The following is a 24,519-nucleotide window of genomic DNA, read 5'->3' as shown; positions in this document are numbered from 1 at the left end:
TGTGATTGGTTAATTTTGTCACATGTCACATGACTGCCACGACATATCACCTGCATGGCTAAAAACCTTCCGTTACAAGGACTCCCAGTTTGCATGTGTTTCTGCATGGCAAAATGCCATCACTCCAGAAAGTGCTGTACTTGGAGTGTTTGTATCCAAGGAAAAATAAATGGAAGCAATAAATGGATGAAAGCAATACATGGATGAACCTATGAGAGTGTTTAGATTGTCCATCAAGCTCCCATTCTGTCAAGAGACTCACTTTCAGTCAGCTCTCTGCATAATGCTATAGCCACCATGCTTAATAACTGGTAAAGAGTTCTCTGGGTTTTTAGCAAGAAGGAAGTTGCACAGCAGAAATGGCTGCCACTCAGGATGCTAGTGAGACATTTTTAGAGTGCGTTAGACCAAAGGTCACCAACTCTGATTTTTATTCCAGCCAAGTAGGAGAGCAATCCAAAGAACTGATCGAGTGTTTGAAGGTGGGCTTTTGCATGAATGGAAATGAAAACCTGAGGGAAGGGTTTTAGTGGGTGTATAGCTCAAAAACACAAAGTTTCGGACAAGCATGTTCTAAAACCTCTTTCATTAACAGGAATGGTTCTATACAGAAACGTGGCAACTAATGAAGAATTATTCATAGCCTACTGTGAATTATTCAGTATACGCTTTGAATTAGCCAGTTTATATATTATATCTAAATATGCTAGGACTTATCCCGTATCTACTATTATTCAGATTCTACTATAAACGTTTCAGTGCCTGCTATGAAATATACATTCCGTATCTACTATTAAGTATTCAATAATTGTGATGAATTATTCAGTATCTACTATAAAAGTTTCAGTATCTGCTATGAAATATACAGTCGTCATATGAATTGTTCAGTATCTTCTGTGAATTATTCAGTATCTACTAATAATTATTCCATAATTATTATGACTTATTTAGTATCTACTATTAATTATTTAATAATTATGATGAATTATTCAGTATCTACTAATAATTATTCCATAATTATTATGACTTATTTAGTATCTACTATTAATTATTTAATAATTATGATGAATTATTCAGTATCTACTAATAATTATTCAGTGTGAATTATTATATTATGAATAATTTAATATCCAATGTGAGCTGTTCAGTTTTTGCAAGCAAAAGCTTTTAAGGTTTAAAGAGTTTAAAGGATTTAAAACACTTAACACTATAACACTTAACACTTCACTTAATAACACCTCTCTTAATAACACTTCTCTTAATAACACTTCTCTTTCTCTCTCTCCCTCCAGAGTGGCCAGAGTTTGTGAAGAACTACGCGCCTTGGTGGGCCTCTCACACGCTGGACTGGCTGAAGTACGGTAAGAAGGTGCACGTGGTGCACTTCGAGAACCTGAAGCAGGACCTATTCTCACAGCTGAAGAGCATGGTGCTGTTCCTGGGCCTGGAGGTGTCTGAGGACCGGCTGCTGTGTGTTGTGGGCCAGAAGGATGGCAACTTCAAGCGCTCGGGCCTCCGGAAGCTGGAGTATGACCCGTACACCCCCGAAATGCGGGCCACCATTGACGGCCTCATACGGACCGTGGACGTCACGCTGAAACGCAGGAACCTGTCTGGGGTTCCGGAAGAGTACAGGCCCAGATGATACCATCTCTTGCTTTTGTCCTGTTTAGCTCCTCCCTCTCGCTCTAGCTTTCTCCTTTCAGACCCACAAAGAAGAGTGTTTATTTCTCCAGAAGCCAGCTATATTAAGCTCAAGGTGAGGACTGTCCAACAGAGATGCGCAGTAGCTGTGTTCCTGTTGGACACCGTGTTATCTGGCTATCCGACTTTTAGAATCAGATTTTACAAAGGCAGCGTGTTCAGATTTACCAGCGCCTCAGAGTACAGGGCCTAGATGATACCATCTTTCGCTCATTTCTGACTTTGCACGTCTCTGTCGTTTTACTTTTGCTTGTTTGTTCTCGCTCTCGCTCTGATGACTTGATAAAACACCCTCAGACTCAGTTCGCTTCTTTTTTTCTTTTGGCCAAGAAAAAGAGAACCTACACAATCTTAAAGGAAAAAACAAAACCAGCACTTCTCCTTTTTAAACTTCCTTTGCTTTCTCCTTTCCAGCTGTTTTTTTTCACTAGTCAGTTCTTTTCCATACACAGAGACACAACATTGGACGGCTCGCAACACAAACATCATGTGCTGATTAAAGGAAGACAATCGTGTGCGAGTTGGATGAGTCTGTGGTCAACCTGTTGTTAGAAGTTGAAGCACTCTTAATGTGTTGACTTACTGTGTGAGTGAGTGTGTGTGTAAGCATTTGGGTGTTAACCATAAGAGCAAGATGAGGACATGCACCCATCTTTTTCACTGTATGCTGGGCAGAAAAACAGCCCCTTTTAAACACACAAGCGCTATCTGAGCTGGATTCCATGTTCCAGTGGAGGTTCTGTGGTGTGATATGTTGGGATTTGACTGGTACGATATGGGATGTAGTACGTCCCCCACTTTCCCCAAATTCGAAAGTATATTTTCTAACTACACAGACTGCAGATTCATACAGGATTAATATGAAACCTTAGTTTTTACTCTCACACTGAAAGCCTAAACACATCTACACAGATTCCTATTGGATTGAAAGTGTCGAGTCATTACTCTCAGGAGTATACACTAATTAATTAATTAATATGGGACATAAAACCATCAGCAAATAATTTAATCCAGGGTAGAAAAAATAAATACATATAATAGTTTGATTTGTACATTTTATCCTTTCATTTATGCATTTATATATTCCCCAATCCGTTTTTTTTATTAATACCTATATTCGTGTTTTATATTTTTTCCATATGTACATTTTTAATGTTTGTATTCATTTATTTATGTTAACGGCCTAGCTAATATAAGCTTTTTGCCATTCCACAGAAATGAACACTAACACTTTTGGTCCCTGCAAAATGCAATTAAGAGCCATTTGAACCACTTGTGTCTTCACAAGTGATGTTTGTTGAATTATGGGGCATGATATGGGATGTTTAGGTGCTGCAAAGCCAGTGGAGACAATGTGGCAGATGAAAATATCTGTCACTGTGAATAGTTAGGCGATTAAAAGACGACCTGATTCAGTAAAAGCTTACCATAAAGTTACAGACAACGCATTTCTGTAATATTCTAAGCAGGATTACTTGTTTATATTCTTCATGCACGAATAATTGACATCACTTTAACACATTAACACAGTTATTTAAAGAAGCTGTGTTAATGATCTGCTGCAAAATATCAGATGTTTTTACACTGATTGCTAATTTGCACACATCACACATATTTAGTGGTACTGGCTGACTTGTGTGAGAAGTCCTGACCTCAGAAAGCACTACAGCTGTCTTGCCTGCTTATTTGTGTTGGAATATGTGTGAAGTATGAGCTACGACAGCCTAAATAGCACAGATTGTGCATCGCAATTCATCATATATCACGGTCTAATGTAATAACTTAGTCATACTACTAGTAAATCATGTGTACTGGTGTCTAGATCAATCATTTTAGAGATCTAGATCGTTCATTTTACATATGAAAACGGCAGAAACTCAGGTATTGTCCACTTCACAGAAATGATACACGATATGTGTATCATTTCTGTGAAGTGGACAATACCTGAGTTTCTGCCGTTTTCATATGTAAAATGAATCCCTTGTCTTCACACAGTGGAATTAAAAGGTCACTTAAGACATTAGGCCCATTGGAATGTGCATATTGCCCCTGTATTACCAAATTAAAGAAGAAAAAAGAGCAATAAATTAATTAATTTATGAAGAGAAGAGTGAATAAATATATGAATCAAACAAATATTTTTCTAATATACAGAATAAAATATTAATTGACTTTAGGATAATAAATATAAGAATAAATAAATTGAGGAATATATAAATGCAGAAATGAAAAGAATAAAGAATATAAAACATCAAAAAAGAAAAAAATAAACAATGATTTTATATTCCATTTTTAATTTCATTATTTAATCATAAAACCATTTGTTTATGGTTTTTCTATTAATTCATTTTTTTATTTATTTGTGTTTTTTCTTTGTTTCAGCTTTTATCAATGTATTTATTTACTTTTATTGTTTAATACATTTTTTGTTTTGGCAGGCTTGGTCGTCCAAGTTAAAACTGCACACACAGCAGATTCATACCAGATTAAACTTTTAAATGTCACTGATAATAATTGACATTGCAGGAGCAACCCAGGAAAAATGGGTCCAGCTTTATTCCTAAGGTTAAAAAACAAATTACGGGATACCAATCAGGATTTGTTTTAGGGTTTACCAAACATGACAGCGTCGACATCACTTAGCTCCGCAGCCCGTTCGTGGAATAGTCCAGAACAAGATCAGCACAACTCGTAATGCAAACCATCTGTCTTTCCTTTTGCACTCAGATGCATGTAATCTTGAACCTAGACTTGCCGCAAAGACTGATCTAATCTCAAAAGCGGTCGCACCATTTGACTAAATTCATGCAATCGCGCACGGGCAGACCTGAATTGGAGCTCGACTACGTCTCAACAGCTGTTTCTGCCCAGTCTGTTCTGTAGAAAGCCGTCGAAACTGACTTTCTTGTGTTACAGTGCAGAGACTTTTTATACCGTGAAAGCAAAGAAAGAGAAGTATTGATAAATGAGAGTTTATATTCTATAGAAGAAAATATAAGAAGCTTTATTATAATACCAATGCTGCTGATGCCATAGAACTTGTTGTGTTTTCACTTTCTCCTTCTCCTTGTTTTCTCAAATGAATATCGATTTACTGGCACATTTTTTTGGAGATATGAGGATGTGCTGTTCTCGAGCTTCAAGGACATTGCGAAACCTTTGCAGAATCTGGACTCAAACCTTTATCTCCTTCCAGTCCGACTGAGTGACTCATTGACAGTGGAAACTCAAGCCCAAAGATCAGCACGAAGGCCTCGTTTTCCCCCACAGATTGCAAAAGACTGCCCACGCACCTGGAAATGTGGACAAGACACTGTGAACTAACGTAGGCCAGCATAAGCCAATTATTGTTTTAGGTTTTTTTGAAGAACAACGGTGGACAGAATTTCCCAATGTTACTGACGTCTATATTATATTCTATATGATCTTCTATATGCTGTATCCAAGTTGCTTTCCCCTCCTGACAGACTGACAGACAGAGTTTTCCCTCATCACTGTTATCCCTTGGTAACGTTCTGACTTCATGGAATGGGAGCGTGTTGTGCGTGTACCATATTGTCATCTTTAATTTGACCATGAAACTGTAAGTAATGTAGTTTGTAAGCATTGTTGACGGAATTGTGACCCTCGCCTGAACTTTCCTGTCCGAGGCCAAGCGCAAAGCCTTTCGGGCGTTTCGCCCGATCTTTAGTTGTGCTTGAGAAAGCCGAGACTTGACCATGTTTGAGTCCATTCAGAAACCTGTACACAGTCATACGCAGAAATTATGACCCCCTACCTAATAGTGGAAATAACCACCCTTGGATTGGATGACACTAGCTAACAAGACGTTGTGGCACGGACTGTATTAGGTCATGGAAGGTGTTCATTATAGAAGTTATCTGCTCCACAGTGGCCTGTCGATTCCTCTGTACCAGTTGTCATAGTCGCCCATCCCCTCTGGCATCAGTGGCCCGTTTGCCACTACTGTTATGCCGTTGGGAGGCACTGAGTGTGTGAGACGTCCTAGTACGAGTACTTGGCTATGCCTTAACTACAGCAGCTCTAGAACATCCCACAAAGTTTAGTTGACTAAACTAAATTGAGTTATCTCAAAGAACGCCCTAGGAGCTTGCCATCAGCAGCCGTAGCCAGAGTGAGCACAACTGGCCTTGTTCGGTCAGGGATGGGTTGATGGCGCTTTCCCCCCACATCACTTCTAACGTGATGCTGGTCAGAACAGGCGTCTGTTGGCTGTTGTATCGGAGCTGAGAAGCCGCGCTTTCCTCCGACTTCACTGGCTACGTAGCGCTGCTGCATCACCGCCAGTTCGAAAAGAGGGGGCATGTGCTAGGCTCCGCCCTCTTAGTGTTGGAGCATTGCTAGTGATAAGGGAATTTCACATGAACAGGGTTTGGGTAATTGCCCTTCCAAATTGGGTACAAAAATGGGCTTCTGTTGGGCTCCCTGTCTGTCTTTCCCATGGGGTCTCGATGTCACACTGTAAATGTACCGGTTGGGTCTGATCTGGTTGGGTCTCAAATGCCACCATTTGCTTCAGGCTTTTGTGCAGACTTCTTAATGTGTGGGTGTCTTGTCTATCTTCATCCTCAGTGAATTTCATTTTCCCCCCTCCATAATTCAGACTCAATGCTCATCAAGAAGGCCACACTGTGTGGGTGTGTGAGCGAGAGACAGCTTACACTTGTTCACCTTATGTACGTGTGTCTTGTTTGGTTTTGTAATACCATGTATACTTAAAACTTGAATATTTAACAGTACTTGTTTTTTATTTGATTTACCAGTCAAAGATAAGAGAAACTGTTCTCACCAGTTGACTTTCACCAGTTGTTTATATGCTGTTGTTACCAGAGGTGATTAGTTTTCTTTAGTTCTCGTCTCTTGTATGCACACATTGTTCCTCATATATAATTTTGTCACCAATGCTTAAGTTAGCATTAGCTTGGCCCCTTTTTCTCCCTCGCAATAATTCAAGAGCACCTGAAAAGAAAGGGAATGTTGAACTGGTTTGACGGCACGAGTTTGAGGTTTGTTGGAAATCCTAAAGCCTACAGGGTGGGGAACTGATGTCAGGGGTTTGCTGCACAGTTAAATAGCAAAATAAACAGCAAAATAAATCACTGTAAAAACAGAATGAAAGTACTTTAAATTTAAAGGCATTTTTAATTCAACATAGTTTAGTTTACCTCTTTTTTGTGTGTGTCAGCAACATAGTTTAAGTCGAACTGAATGGGCTGCAGCTAAAGCTTATTTCTTAACTATTTAGTTTGATTTCTAACTTTTGGATTTACTCATTTCTGTCTGCAGGTTAGGATTCCCCTCCCTCATCAAATGAGGGCTGAGGCATGTCCAGGATTTCCTGATGATTGGGCAGTTAGACAGTTGCGCCACTCAAGAGCTTGGAAAAAACATGTAGGTTTCTGTGTTCAAGAAAGAATGTAAATGCATTTTTTGAAGACACAACATTTTTTAATCATCAGGAGTTCTCCAGTCTGGGGACATCATGTGATAGTGGGAGCTCCAACCTGCAGGAGGGATTTAGCCATGAATAAATTGAGGATGAGGCCACGAAATCAGACCAAACGTCATTTGAAGTTAAAGTCATTTTAGCTGCTGCACATTCACTGTTCTGTCAGCGTATCAGTGAAAACTGAGGCCTAACGCAGAGACAGTACTAAAATATGAGTTTGGAGAACTTCTGATTAAGCTAAGTTGAGCTAACAGGATAAATACTGTGTAATTACGTCAAGTTGACATGACTTGATTTTTACAGTGTTAAACCAGGTGTGTTTAAGCAGAAAGATCTCTGGACCTGGCAGGACCAGAGAATCCCACCCCTGGCTACAAGGTACGCCACTAAGCCAATTAAAAAGCAGTTTTTCTTGTCAACATTAGGAAGTTCTGCTAAGCGTCAAGCCAGTAATTATGTGAAATATGTTCAGTGTGTTGCTGTCGGTATAAAACCTTGTATCTCCATTTTTGTCAATTTTATGTTTTGCACCAAATTTGAAAAACATCTAGAATAGTTTCGATCTGGTGAACAGCATTAAATGTTGACTGTTTTACCATCTCCTGTAAAATTACCATTTTGGAGATGCAAGGTTTTTTTGTTTAAACAGTGACAAAAAATATGGATATATATGAAGCATTTGGTTCCACAATGCATTTAATACATAATCAAATATCAGTATGTGATTTTTTTGTTTTACAGTAAAATAAGGCTTTGTGAGTGGATTTTAGGAGTGTACAAAAATGTGAAAGCTGCCCAAAGATTAATTTAACAGTTGTTGAGAAAAATCTATTTGTATTGTGTTTAATTGGCTTTAATTGCAATTAGTTTGTAATGCCATAATGCTTTTTGGAATTAAACATCTTCATATATATATATATATATATGTGCACACATATATTTTTTTATCTAGTTTAATACTGTATTTGTAAGTGAGAGAGAAAGATAAGTTTTGCTTCTATTTTTTGACAAATGCTCCAAACCTGAGCAGTTTAGTGATTTTAGATGCAGAACTGAAACAATAAGTGGGGGGTCAGTCTGAATGTATTTTGTATGGAATGAATGAATGAATGTATTTCTATTAAAACAATGAAGAAAAACTGCAGGATGGTGGGGGCAGTGCTATAAGCTGTGAGATGGTTGTTTGTCGTTTCACTGTACAGCATGTTAACATGGACATGATGACAGAGCTTTCAGTTTTTTTTCCCCAAAAATGGAGAAACATATGTTTTTATACTTGCCCGAATTGAGCTCAGGATGTCCCTGTTAATAAACAGTTCCAAACATACATTCTTGTCTTTTGGTGTGGCAAAATCAAACAGAAACATATCTGCAGTTGTGGAAAAATATTTATTTGATTTTGTTTCAAAATATATACATATAAAATTGTATAAAAATGATTTAGTACATGAAATATATTAAAGTAATATTTAAGGAATTCTAAATGAATTTACTTAGCTCTTCTAATTAAATTAAGATAATGAAGTCTCACCTCAGCCACTACGTAACCTTTTTTTTTTAGTAGATTTTGAGTAAAAAACAAAAACAAACCAGTGTTATCACTGAGTAATAGGACTATCAGAACCTGCTTGGTCATAGGAGTTACCCTGAAATATAGTTACTTTGACCCAGCAGTGCGTTGTTTTAAACATTTGTTTTTGTTATTCATGTATTATATGTTGTATGAAAATGTACTTTCTGTCTGCCATGACTCCACTGCCTGATAAAAATGTTCTCCACATTGGCTTAGTAGTCCCTAATCTTGTAATATATATACAAGATATAGAATATATTCATGAAATTGTTTTCAAAACAAAAATTGACTACATTACGTTTTCCAAATGTCAGCACAAAAGTACCAAAAATATATAATTTTGAAAATTAGCATTTTTTTGTAAATAAATTGTAAGAAATTTGTTTGTTTGTTTGGTAGGCCAATTTAAGCAAATCTGTTGCATAAAGAAAACGATTTATTACTATTACTATTACTATTATTACTATTATCTCAGTATCAGAGTGGTGAATGGGAATTCAGGGATGGACCCAGATGGGTTTAAAGGTCACTTGAAAAAATAAATAAATAAATATCGGTGACCAGATCCAAAAAATGTTGAAATTGTACATTTAAAGTTCAGTGTACACAAACGAAGATGTATTGCTTAAAAACCATGTCGTTCTTGACCTTTGGAAACATTGTGAAAGTTAGGTTCATAGTTCTCGTTTCTATGAGTCAAAGACTGTCTCTGAAAGTGTTTGGTCACTAATGCAGTCTCACTGTTGGACAGAATGAGTCATCCTTTGTAAACGTAAGACCATTTAAGGCTATGAGGCAAACGATATTTAGGACATCAATTCATTAGGATGACCGATTGGACACAACAGTCACTTCCCTGATCTTTTTCTGGCCCAATAAAATCGGAGAGCGTTTTACCTTGGAAGCATCCCCAGCTGTTATTCACTGTAAAGCCAGTTTCAGATCAGTCGTGAAGATCTGATTGCTCACACAGGAGGAGTAACCCAGAGATCCTTGGGATGACGAGAGAGTAAACAAGCACCTACAAGGCCTCCATGGGGAGAAAGGCTTGACTTCTCCAGATGTTATACAGTAGAAACCTGCATGGTTGCGTGAGGAAGAATTACAAAATTTAATATCAGCTTGGTCTAATTACAGCTTGGGCTAATTACAGCTTCAAGTGGTAGGACACCAGCCATGATGTCAGAACAGACATGCCAGGATGAAACTTTGCTTGAGAAAGCTGAACTGAGAATCATCAGTATGGCTGTGGTATGAGAAGATCTGATGTCCTCTGGATTGCCCTTTCTTCTAGACGGCTGGGATGCATTATCAATAAACATGGCAGCAGGAAGATGTCCTCTGTGACACCAGGCTCTTGGAGTGGGCAGAGATGCAATTGCGGACCACCAGACAGCACGGATGCCATCAGAAACAACAAGGCATCCAGTGGTGGGCATTGGAGGCACTATTAGTAAGACAAGCAATGTGCTGGGGCTCTCCTTGACATGTCTCAGGTTGTCAGACCTGCCACTGGATCTTCTAAATGCATCCCCAAATCCAGGTCAAAATCTGAAAATGCTGCTACATGTAAGCTAATGCTACGGCACACTGAATTGATCATTAGACAGGCAGCCTCCTAAAAAAAATGAGAAAACCAGCACACTTCGCCAATGCGATGGTCGAGTGGTATTAGCAAGTTCAGTCAGAGTAGCAGTTGTTCACCACACCGGTCCATCAGCATGACCACCTTGACCAAACTGGTCAGCCAGCTTAGTCAAGCTGATTTTGCTGATAGACCAGCTCAATCAAATGAAAACATACACCAGCCATCAGCCATAGCCACCAGCCTAATATGTCCCCCTTTTGCCTGCCACAACAGATCTGAGCTCTGAAGGTATCCTGTGGTGTGTGGTACCAAGACGTTAGCAGCAGATCCTTTAAGTCCTGTAAGCTATGAGGTGGGGCCTTCATGGAATGTAGCGTGAGCCTTAGGTGTCCATGGTCCTGTCGCCAGTTCACTGGTTGTTCTTACCTGGAACGTTTTTGGTAGGTACTGACCACTACATACCGGGAACACCCCACAAGACCTGCCTGATATGCTTGCCCATTTTTCCTGCTTTTAAAACCATTACCTTCCACAAGCAAGCTAAATACATAAAGACTGATTATAGGTTTAGTTTTTTACAGTTCTTGCAATGTCTACAGGCCTAGTGGGGGTACACAATTGCCAAAGGGACTGTATTGTAGTATTGACCATGAAAAAAAAAAATCAGGTTGTCTTTTACTCAGTTAGCTATTTACAGGGCACCATATATCTGCAGCACTATTAAAAACTTCTATTACCAAAGAATAGCCTCAGCAGTTGTCCCTGTAGTTACTGAGTAACAAAGCCATTCTGCATTAAGGGGTTAATCTCTTTTATGTATTTTATTTATCATGTATTTTATGTAACATCTCAAAAACAACTAAGGACAAATTGAATTTGAAGTGTTACTTTCTCAATCAGGTTTTGTTAGAACATCAATACCAACACATTTTAGCTTAGGGGTGAGTGTGCAAAGTGCAGAGAGGCTTTAAATAACAACAGTAACAAGTGATGCGTGAGAGGTTTTACACTATATGAACGATATGAAACCCGCATGTTTTCCAACAACATTCAAAATGCTACTGCTCAAAGAAACATGGCCATATAGGATTTGTAATGATATAAGCAGAGAATTAATGGTCTATTTAGTATTGATAAAAGTAGAATGACTAATACAAGACAAACCTTTATTGAATAGTTTCTCAATTTTTCAGAAGACAATTTTTAAAACAAAAACAAACAAAAACAAGCTTATGTTTCTGCACTGTACAAACATACATAGGCAGTGAAGCATGTACTGACAGTGTGCAAATGAACAAAATTCACATTCATCAGACATTGTTACATTAATTTATCTACATTTTCACTATATATAGTAATAATAATAACAAAAATCTAATTAATCATAACAGTGATAAAATAATAATAATACATTTAAAAAACGCAGAAAGTCAAAGTCAAGCTGTATGAAAGTAAAGGTGAATTGATAGATTATAACACATATTTACACATATTATGATCATTGCATAAACCTTATTCAAATTGTATTTGTAGACTTAACTTATATATATTATCAACGTTTACAACCAGGTAATATTTAATTTTGGTCTGAAATGCACCCCACTTGCATACAATTTCTGGTTGGCAGCATGTGTAAAGCAACATTGCCATACCTAATACAATACATAAGCCTTTTATAACAAGTCATATAAACCTACATAAACGTTTATGAAGCATTAATTATCATAAAAGCCACCTTTGTGTCGTTTGTGTTGTCATATTACCTCAGCAAGTTTAAAAAAAACAAACTTCTATAAAAAGGTCTGTATAGAATCATGTCCGTTGTCAATAAAAGCTTATGTAGGTGCCATGTAGCCTTATAAACACTGCAAGCTTTACCCAGTTTCCTATTTGAAATAAAGTAAATCCTTAGCATAATTAAGTAATTAAATTGTTACATCTTCTATGAAGTCATTTAAATTGTGTGATTTTAACTCTTTTTAGAGCTTTATTCTTAAGAAGTGCTTGAGACAGTTTTGAAAGGGAAGTGAGTGTACAGTGAGAGAGCGGGAGATGGTAATCGGATGCTTATCATGATTTACACTGATCTGAACAAAATGCCCTTACGGGAAACAGAGCACAGCGTGGGCTGTTTTCAACCAGCCTCATGATAACATTTTACAGTGGGCTTTGTTCTACAGCACTTTAGCCAGACTCATCCCCCTATGAGTGTTCAGTGTTCAAGTCTGTAGGACGGTACGTATTTCTAACTAAATTCAAATTGGGTTACCCCCTATGAATACAGTAATGAGGCTATCACACAGTTTAAAAAAGCAAATACTGTATGATTAACACCTTTGCATAATTTTACCTGGGCAATATGTAAGAGTGAGTGAGTGTAGCGAATGAGAGAGTGAGAGAGAGAGAGCAAGCTTTGGTGTTCCGAACAAGCCCTGTCCGACCTCTCTCCCTGTATTATTATCTCTCTCAGTTCTTATTCAGAGAGCCTGACCTTTTATCATTGATCAGACAGTCATCTCTTACACAAGCAATGATCTAAACAGCCAATCTAAAGGGCCCACATGGTGAGTGAATACCCCCCCCCCTCCTTTGGGGCATGCTGGAAGGCAGAATGCAAAGTTTAAAAGTTTATACTTTCTCTTAGAATATCATGCAATTTCTGGGCTCTATGTGTGACCAACTGTACTGCCGCCACTGTAAAAACAAAATTGAATTTATTTAAAAATACTAATGAAAGAGACAAGGTAACTAGGGACTATATGTGTGTACATGTTCATGCATAACTTGCCCAAGCATGTGTTGGTACCAGTCAAAATAAAGCATTGTTTTGACTGCGGAAGGGTTTAACAACTTGTGTAGCAGAAATACTTATTTTTTTGGACTAAAGGTTGGTTTGGTTATTTGCAAGAATCCACGCTACATAAAAACTGTACGGCGGTGCTTTTTGAACACTGTTATAGTGCTGTTTCCCCTTGTTATAGTCCCCAAGAACTTCAAACAGCAGTTGAAAATTTTCTATCCCCAGAGGTGGTGATGGATGTCCCTCGGATTGTGCTCCGGCCCTCCTCCTCGATGGCATTCTCCATCTTCGACAGAAGCGCAGAACATTTCCTCTTGAAGTCCTTCCCCATGAATGCATAAAGAAACGGGTTCAGACAGCTGTTGGCGCTGGCAAGAGTGGCACCAAACACTTGTCCGACAGGAAGGATGCTCTTATATGTTGTATAGTTCAGTTCCATCAAAGCAAAAATGTGAAAAGGCAGCCAGCAGATGAAGAAAGTGATGATCAGCGCCGTCATGATCTTAAAGGGCTTTTTGGACCTTGCGGACTGGTTGATCTTTAGCTTTTTTATGATGATCACATAGCAGAGAACAATGATCAGGAATGGGATCAGAAATCCAAGCATGAATCGGTATGATACTATGGCAGTTTGCCTCTGATCATGCATGTTATAATTGTTGTAACAGATCTGCGTTGGCTTCTTATGATTAGGCCGGACATCTCGGAAAACGAGTGACGGCGTGCTGAGCACCGCTGAGATGACCCACACCAGCGTTACAATCACAGAGGCCTTCCTTATGGTGCGTTGGTTCTGTGCCCACACGGGAAACACGACGGCCATACAGCGGTCCACGCTGATGATGACGAGGAGGAAGATGCTGCTGAACATGTTGAGGAACAAGATGAAGGAAATGAACTTGCACATGAAGAGCCCAAAGACCCAGTCGTCTCTGACCCTGTAGACAACATTGAAGGGAAGGAAGAAGCAGAAGAGGAAGTCGGACACGGCCAGACTCAGGTACCAGGTGGTGTTGACCGACTTCTTCAGCTTTAACCCAGCGATCCAGATCACCAGGGCGTTTCCAGCACAACCCAGGATGAAGATCATCACATTGACCATTGCCAAGAATATGCAAGCTGCATCTCTGCAAGCTGGTGGAGCCACAGTTGGTACTGGGCTCTCATAATCATATTCAGGATATTCCGTTTCTGTCTCTGGACTTGAAGTCATAATGCTGTTGGTTCTGTAAAACAAAACAGGAACAGAAAACGTTTTGCTGTGATGACTTAAAGCAAATATTAGATGTCATGTGGTTAGGAGAATTCAGGCTTAGTTCCCAACATGAACAGAGCATGAGCTCCAGAACAGATAATACACTAGTTACCCAACAGTTACAAACACAAGACATTATAAACCATTTTTACAGATATTTCTTTAATTCAGTCTCTATTGAAAAACAAATGCAAGACAATTTGCCGTCTCAACCTGTTGCTAACTTATTAAACGTTTACAAAGATTTGAAAGCATGCAAAGTTAAGCTGAATCGTTTTCCAAACTGTGGAACCTTTTCAGTACCTCAGTGTACACTTATTGACAAAAACAATAATGCATCAGGAAGTAGTTGATGGTATTGAATGAATGCAATGCTTTATGTAAGTGATTACAATATTAGAGCAAAAGGTGATGTTTATTGGGGAAAACTGTACATTTAAAAGAGCTAGCATTTGATGCAATATGAGATAAGGCTGGAAAGGGAGTATACTGGGAAGTATATATGGCTTTATAGAGCACATTTGCCCACAGATGGGCCTGTAGATCCTGTACACTTGCAGGTTGCTTGAATCCCAGCTGGTCCCATAAGTGCTCAGTTGGCGATAAATCTGGCAACCAGGCAGGCCAAGGAAGCAGATATTAAAGCAAATGTCAGATGTCGTGCGGTTATGAGAATTCAGGCTTAGTTTCCAACATGAGTCCATATACGCTCGATTGGCGATAAATCTGGCAACCAGACAGACCAATGAAGTTTTGACTGAGACTCCCCTGGGCGGAGACATTCCCAAGAAACCCTCGCTGTGTGTGGGCGAGCATTATCCTGCTGAAAAATGCTATTTGGAAGCTCTGCCATTGGAGGCACACGTGGCCGCATGATGTTCTGCACATATCGCTGCGCTATTAGTGTAAGTTTATATTTGCCTCCATACTTTCACTTTTTCCATACTTTCACTTAAGGACATTTTCTCTATAATTTCCCACCCCTGTTAACAAAACCCCAGGCTGACCAGAAGTCTGTATATTTGTGTCTGTTGAATAAGTTTGTGGATGGTGGTCATTGTGTTCCTCTTTTTTCTGATGTGTTCTGGACTTGTCCGACTTTCAGCTTAACCAGTGATCTCGAAACGCTATTCTGTTCTGCCTCTCTCTTCTTCTTGTACTGGAATGCATGCTGAATGCTGTGCGCAAACAAATCTTATACCTTGTCAACATATGTGTTTATCTCACGATGGCTCAGTAGGCATAGTCACCGGTTGTCTGTGGTATTTGTGGTGTTCCACTGGTTATCTTTACATGTTACTTAAGGAGGAAATCTGCAGATACAGTCCTTTTGCAAATAATCCCTTTGTTTGTTTTTTAGCATCTAAAATTAAAGCAAAATGAAAAGCCTGGATCTTTATGAAAGGGCATTATCCCATTTATTTCAAACAGTAGTCGAATGTTTGCCTTCCTCAGAAGTGGTTATTGCCGTCCCTGGGATTGTGCTCTGGCCCTCCTCCTTGATGGCATTCTCCATCTTCGACAGTAGCGCAGAACATTTCCTCTTAAAGTCCTTCCCCATGAATGCATAAAGAAACGGGTTCAGACAGCTGTTGGCGCTGGCAAGAGTGACACCAAACACTTGTCCGACAGGAAGGATGCTCTTATATGTTGTATAGTTCAGTTCCATCAAAGCAATAATGTGAAAAGGCAGCCAGCAGAAGAAGAAAGTGACAATCAACGCTGTCATGATCTTGAAAGGCTTTTTGGACTTCGCCATCTGATTGATCTTTAGCTTTCGTATAATGATGATGTAACAGATGATAATGACCAGGAAAGGGATCAGAAATCCAAGCATGAATCGGCATGCCACTACGGCAATATTCTCTTCATGCATGTTATAATTGTTGTAACAGATCTGCGTCGGCTGCTCATAATGAGGCTGGACATTTCGGAAGATGACTGACGGCGTGCTGAGCACTGCTGAGATGACCCACACCAGCGTGACGATCACAGAGGCCTTCCTTATGGTGCGTTGGTTCTGCGCCCACACAGGAATCATGACGACAACACAGCGGTCCACGCTGATGATGACGAGGAGGAAGATGCTGCTGAACATGTTGAGGAACAAGATGAAGGAAATGAACTTGCACATGAAGAGCCCAAAGATCCAGTCACCTCTGACACTGTAGACAACATTGAAGGGAAGGAAGAAGCAGAAGAGGAAGTCGGACACGGCCAGACTCAGGTACCAGGTGGTGTTGACCGACTTCTTCAGCTTTAACCCAGCGATCCAGATCACCAGGGCGTTTCCAGCACAACCCAGGATGAAGATCATCACATTGACCATTGCCAAGAATATGCAAGCTGCATCTCTGCAAAGTGGTGGAGCCACAGTCTGCACTGTGGGGTTGCTGTCATAGTCAGGATATTCCTCTGTGGACATGATGCCTCTGGATTCTGTCAAGCAAACAGGAACATACAGAGTGTAGCTGTGCTGACTTCCAACAAATATTAGATGTTACCAAGTTATGAGCATGCAGACTTGGTTAACTTGGTTAGGCTTGGTTAGCAACAAGAATGTAGCTCTAAAATGGACGATGAATTAGTTGAGAGTTTGCTGACATTAAGCCTTCAAACTCGATAATGCCATTGACATGCCATATGTCACGGGACAAGAGATGCCAGCTACCATGTCCGATAGAAGCTAAAGAGCACTGCACCGACCCGGGGGGATATGCGTGTTGGGCCTCCTGCATTGAATGTGAATCTGATTTCTGCCAGACGTTGTCCACTGTGAGTGGTAATGCCTTCCTTGATGTATTCCCGGTACAGACTTATGCAATGTGCCATCCATCTGACACCCACTATTATATTATGCCTTGCCCAAGCCCTCTCCAGAGGGATCGCCATGTCATTTTACGTTTTACTTCAATTTACATACTGCTGTCCCATGACTTTTGGCATGTCAGTGTACTACAATCCTATAAAACTTCTTCAGCAGCTGGACATTTGATACTTTGATGCGAATAGGGTTGCAAAACACTTGTACTTCAGGTATGCTATGCTTAAAGCAGCAGTCCATAATTTTGGGGGATTTAGCGCCCTCTCTGGTGAGAGCATGTGGAGAGCAGATGCAGAGCAGATTAATCTGATGGTAGCAGGTTTACATTCATTCAGTCAGTGGAGCAGTTCAGAGTGGAGTATTCAAAGTGAGCTCCGTCAAAACGTAGTGAAGGAAATATTTTCAGAGGATGTAAGATCATTATATTCGGTTCATATTCTTATCAGCATATTATTTTTGAGCTGGTTGTTTTGCTTATTTATGACGAAATACTGTCACAATGTAGAGAGCAATTATGTCCAACCAACACAGAAAACAGTAGAAAACAGTGGGAGTCCAGTAGCTATATAGAGGATCCACTGTTAGCCAGGTGTCCTCTTAGGTGGTTGTGTAGGTTGTGTTTACAACAGGATGGCGGGGATAGCACTTGAAATTGTTAGAGAATAGTGTCTAGCTGTTTTTTCTTATTTTTTTCTACCTGCTCAGCAGGAAAAAAAGCCAACTCAGCATCACTTTTAATGCTTTCAGCTCAAAGAGCTCTCGCCTCCTTTCACAAGCCTGTCCGGTGTTGTTTATCCTGGTGTTAGAGAGGACTCTGCCACTCTCTTTTTGGCTTGCCAACTGTCTTAAGTTCCTAATTCTTTTTTTGTTTGAGCAGAGGAAGACTGAGTATTAATATAGTATCTCTGTGGTAACCAGCTAACAGTGCTGGAGCCTCTTACAGAGGCTGCATATGTAAAGCAAGTACGTAAAAGACGAGACCAAATGGCCAGAAAAACTCCCATGAAAACCTACCAGACCACTCTGGTAGTTTTAGAATGAATATATTCGATGTTGCAGGGATGTTTATGCAGAACACAACATTTATTATAATTATTTGTCCCCCCTTCACTTAGGAAAACTACACCTTTCAATTTATCTTAAGGACAAATTTATATCAGTGTGCAATAGAACTACAGTTATAATTATTTGTCTTTGTGGAAATGTACCTGCACACTCAACACTGCGTCCAGCAGTCAGCTAATTGCACAGATTGTTTTTATCTCACTAGTGCTAGATTGTCTACATGGATTTAATGGTGATCTTCTTACACTTTGAATGTTTCTCTAAATTGGAGTTGAGTCTTTTAAAGCTGAGAGAATATTTGTAGCTAGAAGGCCTAATTTAAAATTTACACTGGATAGTAAACTGCATTTCCTTTGCCTCTTGCACAATTTATTATATATATATATATATAATATTATTTTTATATTTATTTTGCATACTCTTGCTTTAATCTAATATATCTATATATAATCTATATATATATTAGATAAAAACAAAAGTAAACAAAAATATAAAAAGCAATATATATATATATATATATATATATATATATATATATATATATATATATATATATAAAACGCTCTCATATATATAAATAAATGTATGTACAAATATATCCACATATACTTTTTTTACTGTAACACATAGTTACACATAGTTACACAGGGTTTTTTTTCCATTTCCTGATTACGAAACACCATTACATGTACTCTTTCACTGCCCAAACCTGCATGTGGCAATCATCGAGGACCAAGCAAAAGATTAAGTGACTCATTAAAAATAACCCCAGGTTATATTAAATCTATGCGAATTGCCATTTTGGTAGATATTTCGTGAAAGTAAATGCAGTTCATGATATACAGTACAAATAAAGCGGCTCGCAAGTCTGTGGCAAGTGTGGAAAATGCAGGGCCAAACAGTGGCTAGCTTAGCAAAACTATTTAAAAGTGCTGAAAGTGTGGACAGTTAAACTGAGGTAAACTGTTAGGCCAAATTGCTGCATTGAAAAAGTGCTGAACATAAATAATACTGTGCGCAGCTGTCCTTCAGGATGTGCTGGTTTATTCTGACTTTCACACAAGCATTTCACATTTCATGTCCAAATGTTTGTAGACATCTCTTCTAACACATGCATTCAGCTACTTTAAGTTGCACCCATTGCTAACACAGACATGCAAATGCACACAGCTTGTCTATTCCCTGTTGAGAAGCACTGCCAGTAGAATAGTAGCACTCACTGGAGCAGATGAACATGGGCTAGAGGGGTATAAAGCCCCTCAGCATTGAGCTGGTGGTGTTCCTTTAAATACCTTAAAATGCAAAGTCCTCACAGCAATGCTCGTCCAAAATGTAGTAGAAAGCCCTCTTCCATGTACAGTAGCTTGTCTCTAATACCATTGGCTTCAAACGAAGCAAATGAATGAGAAGCTGTCCCAATACTTTTGTCCATATAGTGTATATTTTTGGCTCCATACTTCCTCTTTTAACTGAAAATGATTTTTGGACACGCTGCCAAGACTTTCACTTAAGTGCATTTTCTCAAACTGTGCAGGAGTCTGTATTTTGGTCAGTTGTTAGAGTTTGCAGGTGCTGGTCATTGCCTTCTCTTTTCTGCTGTGAGGAGTTCTGGACTTGTCAGTAATGAAGCCTTTCTGAGGCTAGTCAACATAAAGTTGGTTTCTCATGATGGCTAAGTAAGCATATTCCTGTTGTTTGTGGTGGTGGTTGTGGCGTTCCACTGGTTATCTGCACGTGTCATTTAAGAAACAAGGCCACTTTACTGTGGAATAACCTCATAGAGCTCATGAGGCTGGTGTGCAGTTCATAGCATTGCTGCTGCAGGTTTTAGCACCCAGCTACAATGAAAGCAGCTCAAAATCAATTGCAGAGACCTGCTATCATCCAGTTAGGAGTGATGGTGCATCTCACAAAATGTGGTGAGACTGTGCTCTGTATGTCCTGCAAGATTTCTGTTGTCTCTGCACCAAACTACACAAGTCTCCAGCTTCCATTGGAATGAAAATTGACTCACCTGCCAGTGGTCGCTTCAGTACAGCACTGCAGCGTCTGTGGTTTTCTTGCTTGTGATGAGTGCAAACATTTGCTATGGTTAGAAAAAAACCCCAACATTCAGTTCCTCCCTGAATTTAGTTCTCCGAATTAAAGAGCAAGTCACAAACCACACTTTGACACACTCACACCCCTCTACGCTGTAGCTCCTCTGCCACCCTGTTCGGCAACAGGCCCTGACGGGTTGCCAGCAGGGTCGCAGGCGAGGAATGGTACTCATGCAAAGTTTATCTGCGCCATCAGCTCTAATCTCCCTCTTAAAAACACACACCCATGCGCCTACACGTGTAGAGGGTTGCTGATGTATATCTACAGTACACTGCACTGGAGCGTTGGCCACTGACGACATAGTTACAACATAGGAGGATTTTACTGATGGCGGTTCCGAACACACTCTGCTGACCTTGATATTGCCCATTGTGTTTGTGAACATGAATGAGCCAGAATGTTGAGTTTGTTTAAAAACAGTGGGTTCATTTATTTACAGTAGCTCTTTAAAAGTGTGCATTTGTATTATTATGCTACTATATTAGCATTTCATCTGTGTATATGTCCCCAAAAAAGTTAGCATGTCAGGACTACTTAGAGGACACATTCTTGATCGAAATTCAATGCATCCATTTTCAGTCCAGGCTGGACATCATCTGCATTCTTCAAACCAACTCAAATCCAGATCTGAAGAACATAACTGAGGTCTTAGGGTGTGTTTATACTTGTTGCTCCAGTTCACACTGGCATGTTTGCAATCAAATTAAAATTGAGGTGATGTATGATGCAGATGACAGTCCCACATGATCCACATAATAACCCACAATCTAACCTCTGGATCCTTAAACCGGGCTTATTAAATGACGTCGTCTTGAACTCAGTATTAAACCATGATGCAAAGTTGTTCTTGAAATGACGTACGTAAAAGCTTTAAAATTCGACGTTACCGTGCCTGTGTCCATGTGGAGTAGTGTGTGGTTTGGGACACGGGCCCGCTAAAAAAGTGTCAGACGGAAATGTGGGCAGGTCTGCCCTGAGACTCACCCATGCTCAACTCTAGCTGCAAGAACACCAATAACACAACCTTCAGTCTTGTTCATGACACGGCACCAGAGCAGCGTCAACAAACCACACTAACAGAACAATTACACCAGGACTCGCTTTAATAGAACCAAAGCTGACCAGTATCAACACACCCTTAGCTCTAGGAATCAGTTCAAACGTGCAGAAAGCAAATCTAACATAGATTGATCATTTCAGTGAATTTTATAATCACATCTACAGCACAGTCCAGAATAATTGCACAAAGGTTGTTGGTCACTGATATATACAAAAGCAATCGCAATCAAGCAACATGGAGAGTCTGTCAGCCTTTCGTAAGACCATATGGCCTTGATGAGAGTCTCACTGAACATCACACACACACACACACACCTTCTACAGTAGTGGGGTTTTTTTTCTCTGCACATGTCCCAACACAGTCCCTCAAGTTCTCAATAGATGTGGTGAGTGTGTCACCATGACCACTCCATGTGGTCAAAAATCCATGGACATGATTCTCCATGTCCAAAGCAGTTGCTGAACATCTCAGTACATCTGAGGAATTTTATTTTGACTGTCGGATGTTGTTCTATCATACAGTAGCATCAAGCTGAAGTGTCAGATGTGAGTGGAAGCTCTGGCGTCCACGGAGCTGGAGCGGGACAGATAGCGGCTCAGCGTGCGTCCTTCCTCTCCCATCGCGTTCTCGATCTTTGACAAGATGGAGCTCTTGAATTTCCTCCTGAAGTCGTTGCCCATGAAGACATAGAGAATGGGGTTGAGGAAGCTGTTGGCCGAGGCGGTGAGGGTGCCGATTCGCAGTCCGAGCTGGATGACTTCATTAGGAAGGCTTTGGTTCAACTCGACCAGCACGAAGGTGTGGTACGGCAACCAGCACAGAAAGAAGGTCACGATGAGCGCTGTCATGACCTTGAACGGCTTGGTGGACTTGGCCATCTGGTTGCTTCTCAGCTTGAAGATGATGATGGAGTAGCAGAGGATGATGATCAGGAATGGGATGACGAAGCCCAGCACAAACCGAGTCATGGCTATGGTTCTGTGGCTGTATTCGCTCGTGGTGTAGTTGTTGAGGCACCGGTTCATGCCGAGGTGCTGCTGGACGTCGCGAAAGATGACAGACGGAATGCTTAGGGCGGCGGCAACGATCCACGCCAGGATGACCGTCACAGAGGCCTTGCTGATGGTGCGCTGGTTTTGAGACCACACAGGAAACATGACCGACACACAGCGGTCCACACTGATGACCACAAGGAGGAAGATGCTGCTGAGCATGTTGAGGAACATGACGAAGGACGTGAACTTGCACATGAAGAGTCCGAAGGTCCAGTCGGAGGTGGCCATGTAAACGGTGTTGAACGGTAAACTGGCACAGAAGATGAAGTCAGACAGGGCCAGGCTCAGGTACCAGGTCGTGTTGACCGACTTTTTCATCTTAAAGCCAGCAATCCAAATGACCACGCCATTTCCTGCGACACCCAGCACGAAGATGAGCACATTAGCAGCCAGCAGCAGCATGCACGGCACCTCTCCAGAACATATGGGGTGCACTCTGGTTGCGTGTACCTCCTCGAGGTAACTGTTGTTGTCTGCTGTGTAATTGCTGTAGTCTGATGCATCATAATCAAAACTGAAATCCGACTCCATTGTGAAATTTCCTGTGAAGACAAGAATGCTCTTTATCTTTATGGTCACATTACATATGAGGTTAGGTTTAGCTCTGCTAGACTGTATAAACCGATGCCCACTAAAGTAAACTTTTGTCCACTAAAGGTCAAACCAGATCTCTCAGCAATAGGCTGGCCACAACACAGACCTGTTCTTTCAGTGGCACTTTCTAATTGAGGTTTCACTTGTTTTAGGGAATGTTACCTTATAAAATTGTTATTAATTGCGTTGATTATCTACCAATTAAAGAAGACACTTTTTTTCAAGACACATTTATTTAAAACATGTAAACATTGCCTAGACATTCTAATGATAATCATAACAATCTGGTAATCTGGACCTTCATTTTGACTAAATTTGAGATTTTGATTTCTTTGGCTTTTTAGATTTTTTATAGTCTAAAGGAATTCTGCAGAAATAAAAATGTTAATAAATTCACTGACAGAAACTGACTTTCACCAGAAAAAGAATAAAAAAAATCCTTAACACAAGTAAAGAAGTAGAAAAAAGTAGAAAAAAGTACACAATTTGATATGACAATATTTTATCTTTTCTTAAATTTCCCTGAATTCATCAATTAATATTAATTAGTTATTAATGAAGTTATTAATTAATTATTAAGTCACATTAACATTGTTAATGTGCCCAAATGAGGAATGTTGGATAGTAAAGTTCTAGTATTCAGTTCAGTTTCCAGTACAACTATGTTTAGAAAGAGTATTATCCATTTCATACAACGAACAGTAACAAAACTAAAAACTGTTTAAAATGCTGACTAAGCAATCCTATGAATGTCTTTTAAAATGTGTATGGCTTTTTTTTTATTTAATTCAATATAAACGCAATATATGTATATGTATACATATAAAGCAATATATAGTCCTCACCTTAACCAGTCTGTGGCATGCCAGAAACCAGAGGCCTTTAACAGCTGTTCTGCCCCAAGCATTTATAAAGGGAGTCAGGCGTCACCTATATCTACTTACAGAACCTGTCACGCCCACAAAAAAGCACTTCCACAGTGTTTTGTTTTTCCAGTTAACAGCATCCCTCGGTTTCACTTCCCTTTTCTTGTCTTGGTGACCAACATGACAGTGTTGCGTACTGAGGGGGTGGGTGTTCCTGAGAACTATTAAGGTAGCCTTCACTTTTCTAACGGAGTGTTTAGGAAGGGTCATGAAGTGGCCTGGAACATTAGCTGCTGGTTTTACTGATTATAGCAGACACCACCAGCACATCTGATATTAAGACAGACCCAGTCTTCCAAGCAAACGACTAGTGTAATCAAGGGACTTACCAGTCACTAAAGTTCACCAAAGGCTGGAGTTCAGGCGGCTTCTGCTAGAAGTAGGGAGACAGTTCCCACTCTCTGATGAGTGGAGCCGGGAATGAGAGATGAGGTTAACTGAGTTTAACTGAGTTAAAATCAAGGGGATGGGTTGGTGGAGGGTTGCATAGACTTGTGGGACATGG

General features: G+C 40.0%; 4 protein-coding genes across 7 annotated transcripts in view; 1 reads left to right on the top strand and 3 right to left on the bottom strand.

The window, feature by feature from the left end:
* wscd2 (WSC domain containing 2) overlaps positions 1-3,594 on the top strand; it is a 78,824-nt gene extending 75,230 nt beyond the window's left edge. For all 4 annotated transcript variants that reach the window (XM_072664860.1, XM_072664862.1, XM_072664859.1 and 1 more), the window contains exon 9: positions 1,293-3,594. In XM_072664860.1, coding sequence (XP_072520961.1) covers positions 1,293-1,645 — 353 coding nt within the window. In that variant the 3' untranslated portion in view covers positions 1,646-3,594. The remainder of the gene's footprint in view (positions 1-1,292) is intronic.
* An 8,135-nt stretch (positions 3,595-11,729) lies between these two features.
* Positions 11,730-20,560, bottom strand: LOC140541919 (chemerin-like receptor 1). The gene is made up of 2 exons (XM_072664717.1): positions 20,294-20,560; positions 11,730-14,361 (listed from the first exon to the last, which is right to left on the bottom strand). Exons 1-2 carry the CDS (start codon positions 20,389-20,391, stop codon positions 13,329-13,331), a joined length of 1,131 nt encoding a protein of 376 aa, XP_072520818.1. The 5' UTR covers positions 20,392-20,560; the 3' UTR covers positions 11,730-13,328.
* LOC140541921 (chemerin-like receptor 1) lies at positions 14,462-19,684 on the bottom strand. Its single transcript, XM_072664718.1, has 2 exons — positions 19,572-19,684; positions 14,462-16,829 (listed from the first exon to the last, which is right to left on the bottom strand). The coding sequence occupies exon 2, from the start codon at positions 16,813-16,815 to the stop codon at positions 15,814-15,816; it is 1,002 nt and encodes a 333-aa protein (XP_072520819.1). The 5' UTR covers positions 16,816-16,829; positions 19,572-19,684; the 3' UTR covers positions 14,462-15,813.
* Positions 20,561-21,464: 904 nt separating the features above from the next.
* Positions 21,465-24,019, bottom strand: LOC140541729 (chemerin-like receptor 1). Its single transcript, XM_072664489.1, has 2 exons — positions 23,934-24,019; positions 21,465-23,036 (listed from the first exon to the last, which is right to left on the bottom strand). The coding sequence occupies exon 2, from the start codon at positions 23,023-23,025 to the stop codon at positions 21,979-21,981; it is 1,047 nt and encodes a 348-aa protein (XP_072520590.1). The 5' UTR covers positions 23,026-23,036; positions 23,934-24,019; the 3' UTR covers positions 21,465-21,978.
* Between the last annotated feature and the right edge of the window lie 500 nt (positions 24,020-24,519).

Source organism: Salminus brasiliensis, chromosome 20, assembly GCF_030463535.1.
Source record: "Salminus brasiliensis chromosome 20, fSalBra1.hap2, whole genome shotgun sequence".
Lineage (NCBI taxonomy): Eukaryota > Metazoa > Chordata > Actinopteri > Characiformes > Bryconidae > Salminus > Salminus brasiliensis.
The sequence above is the reverse complement of the archived record's forward strand: the minus strand, read 5'-3'. Positions and strand labels throughout refer to the sequence as shown.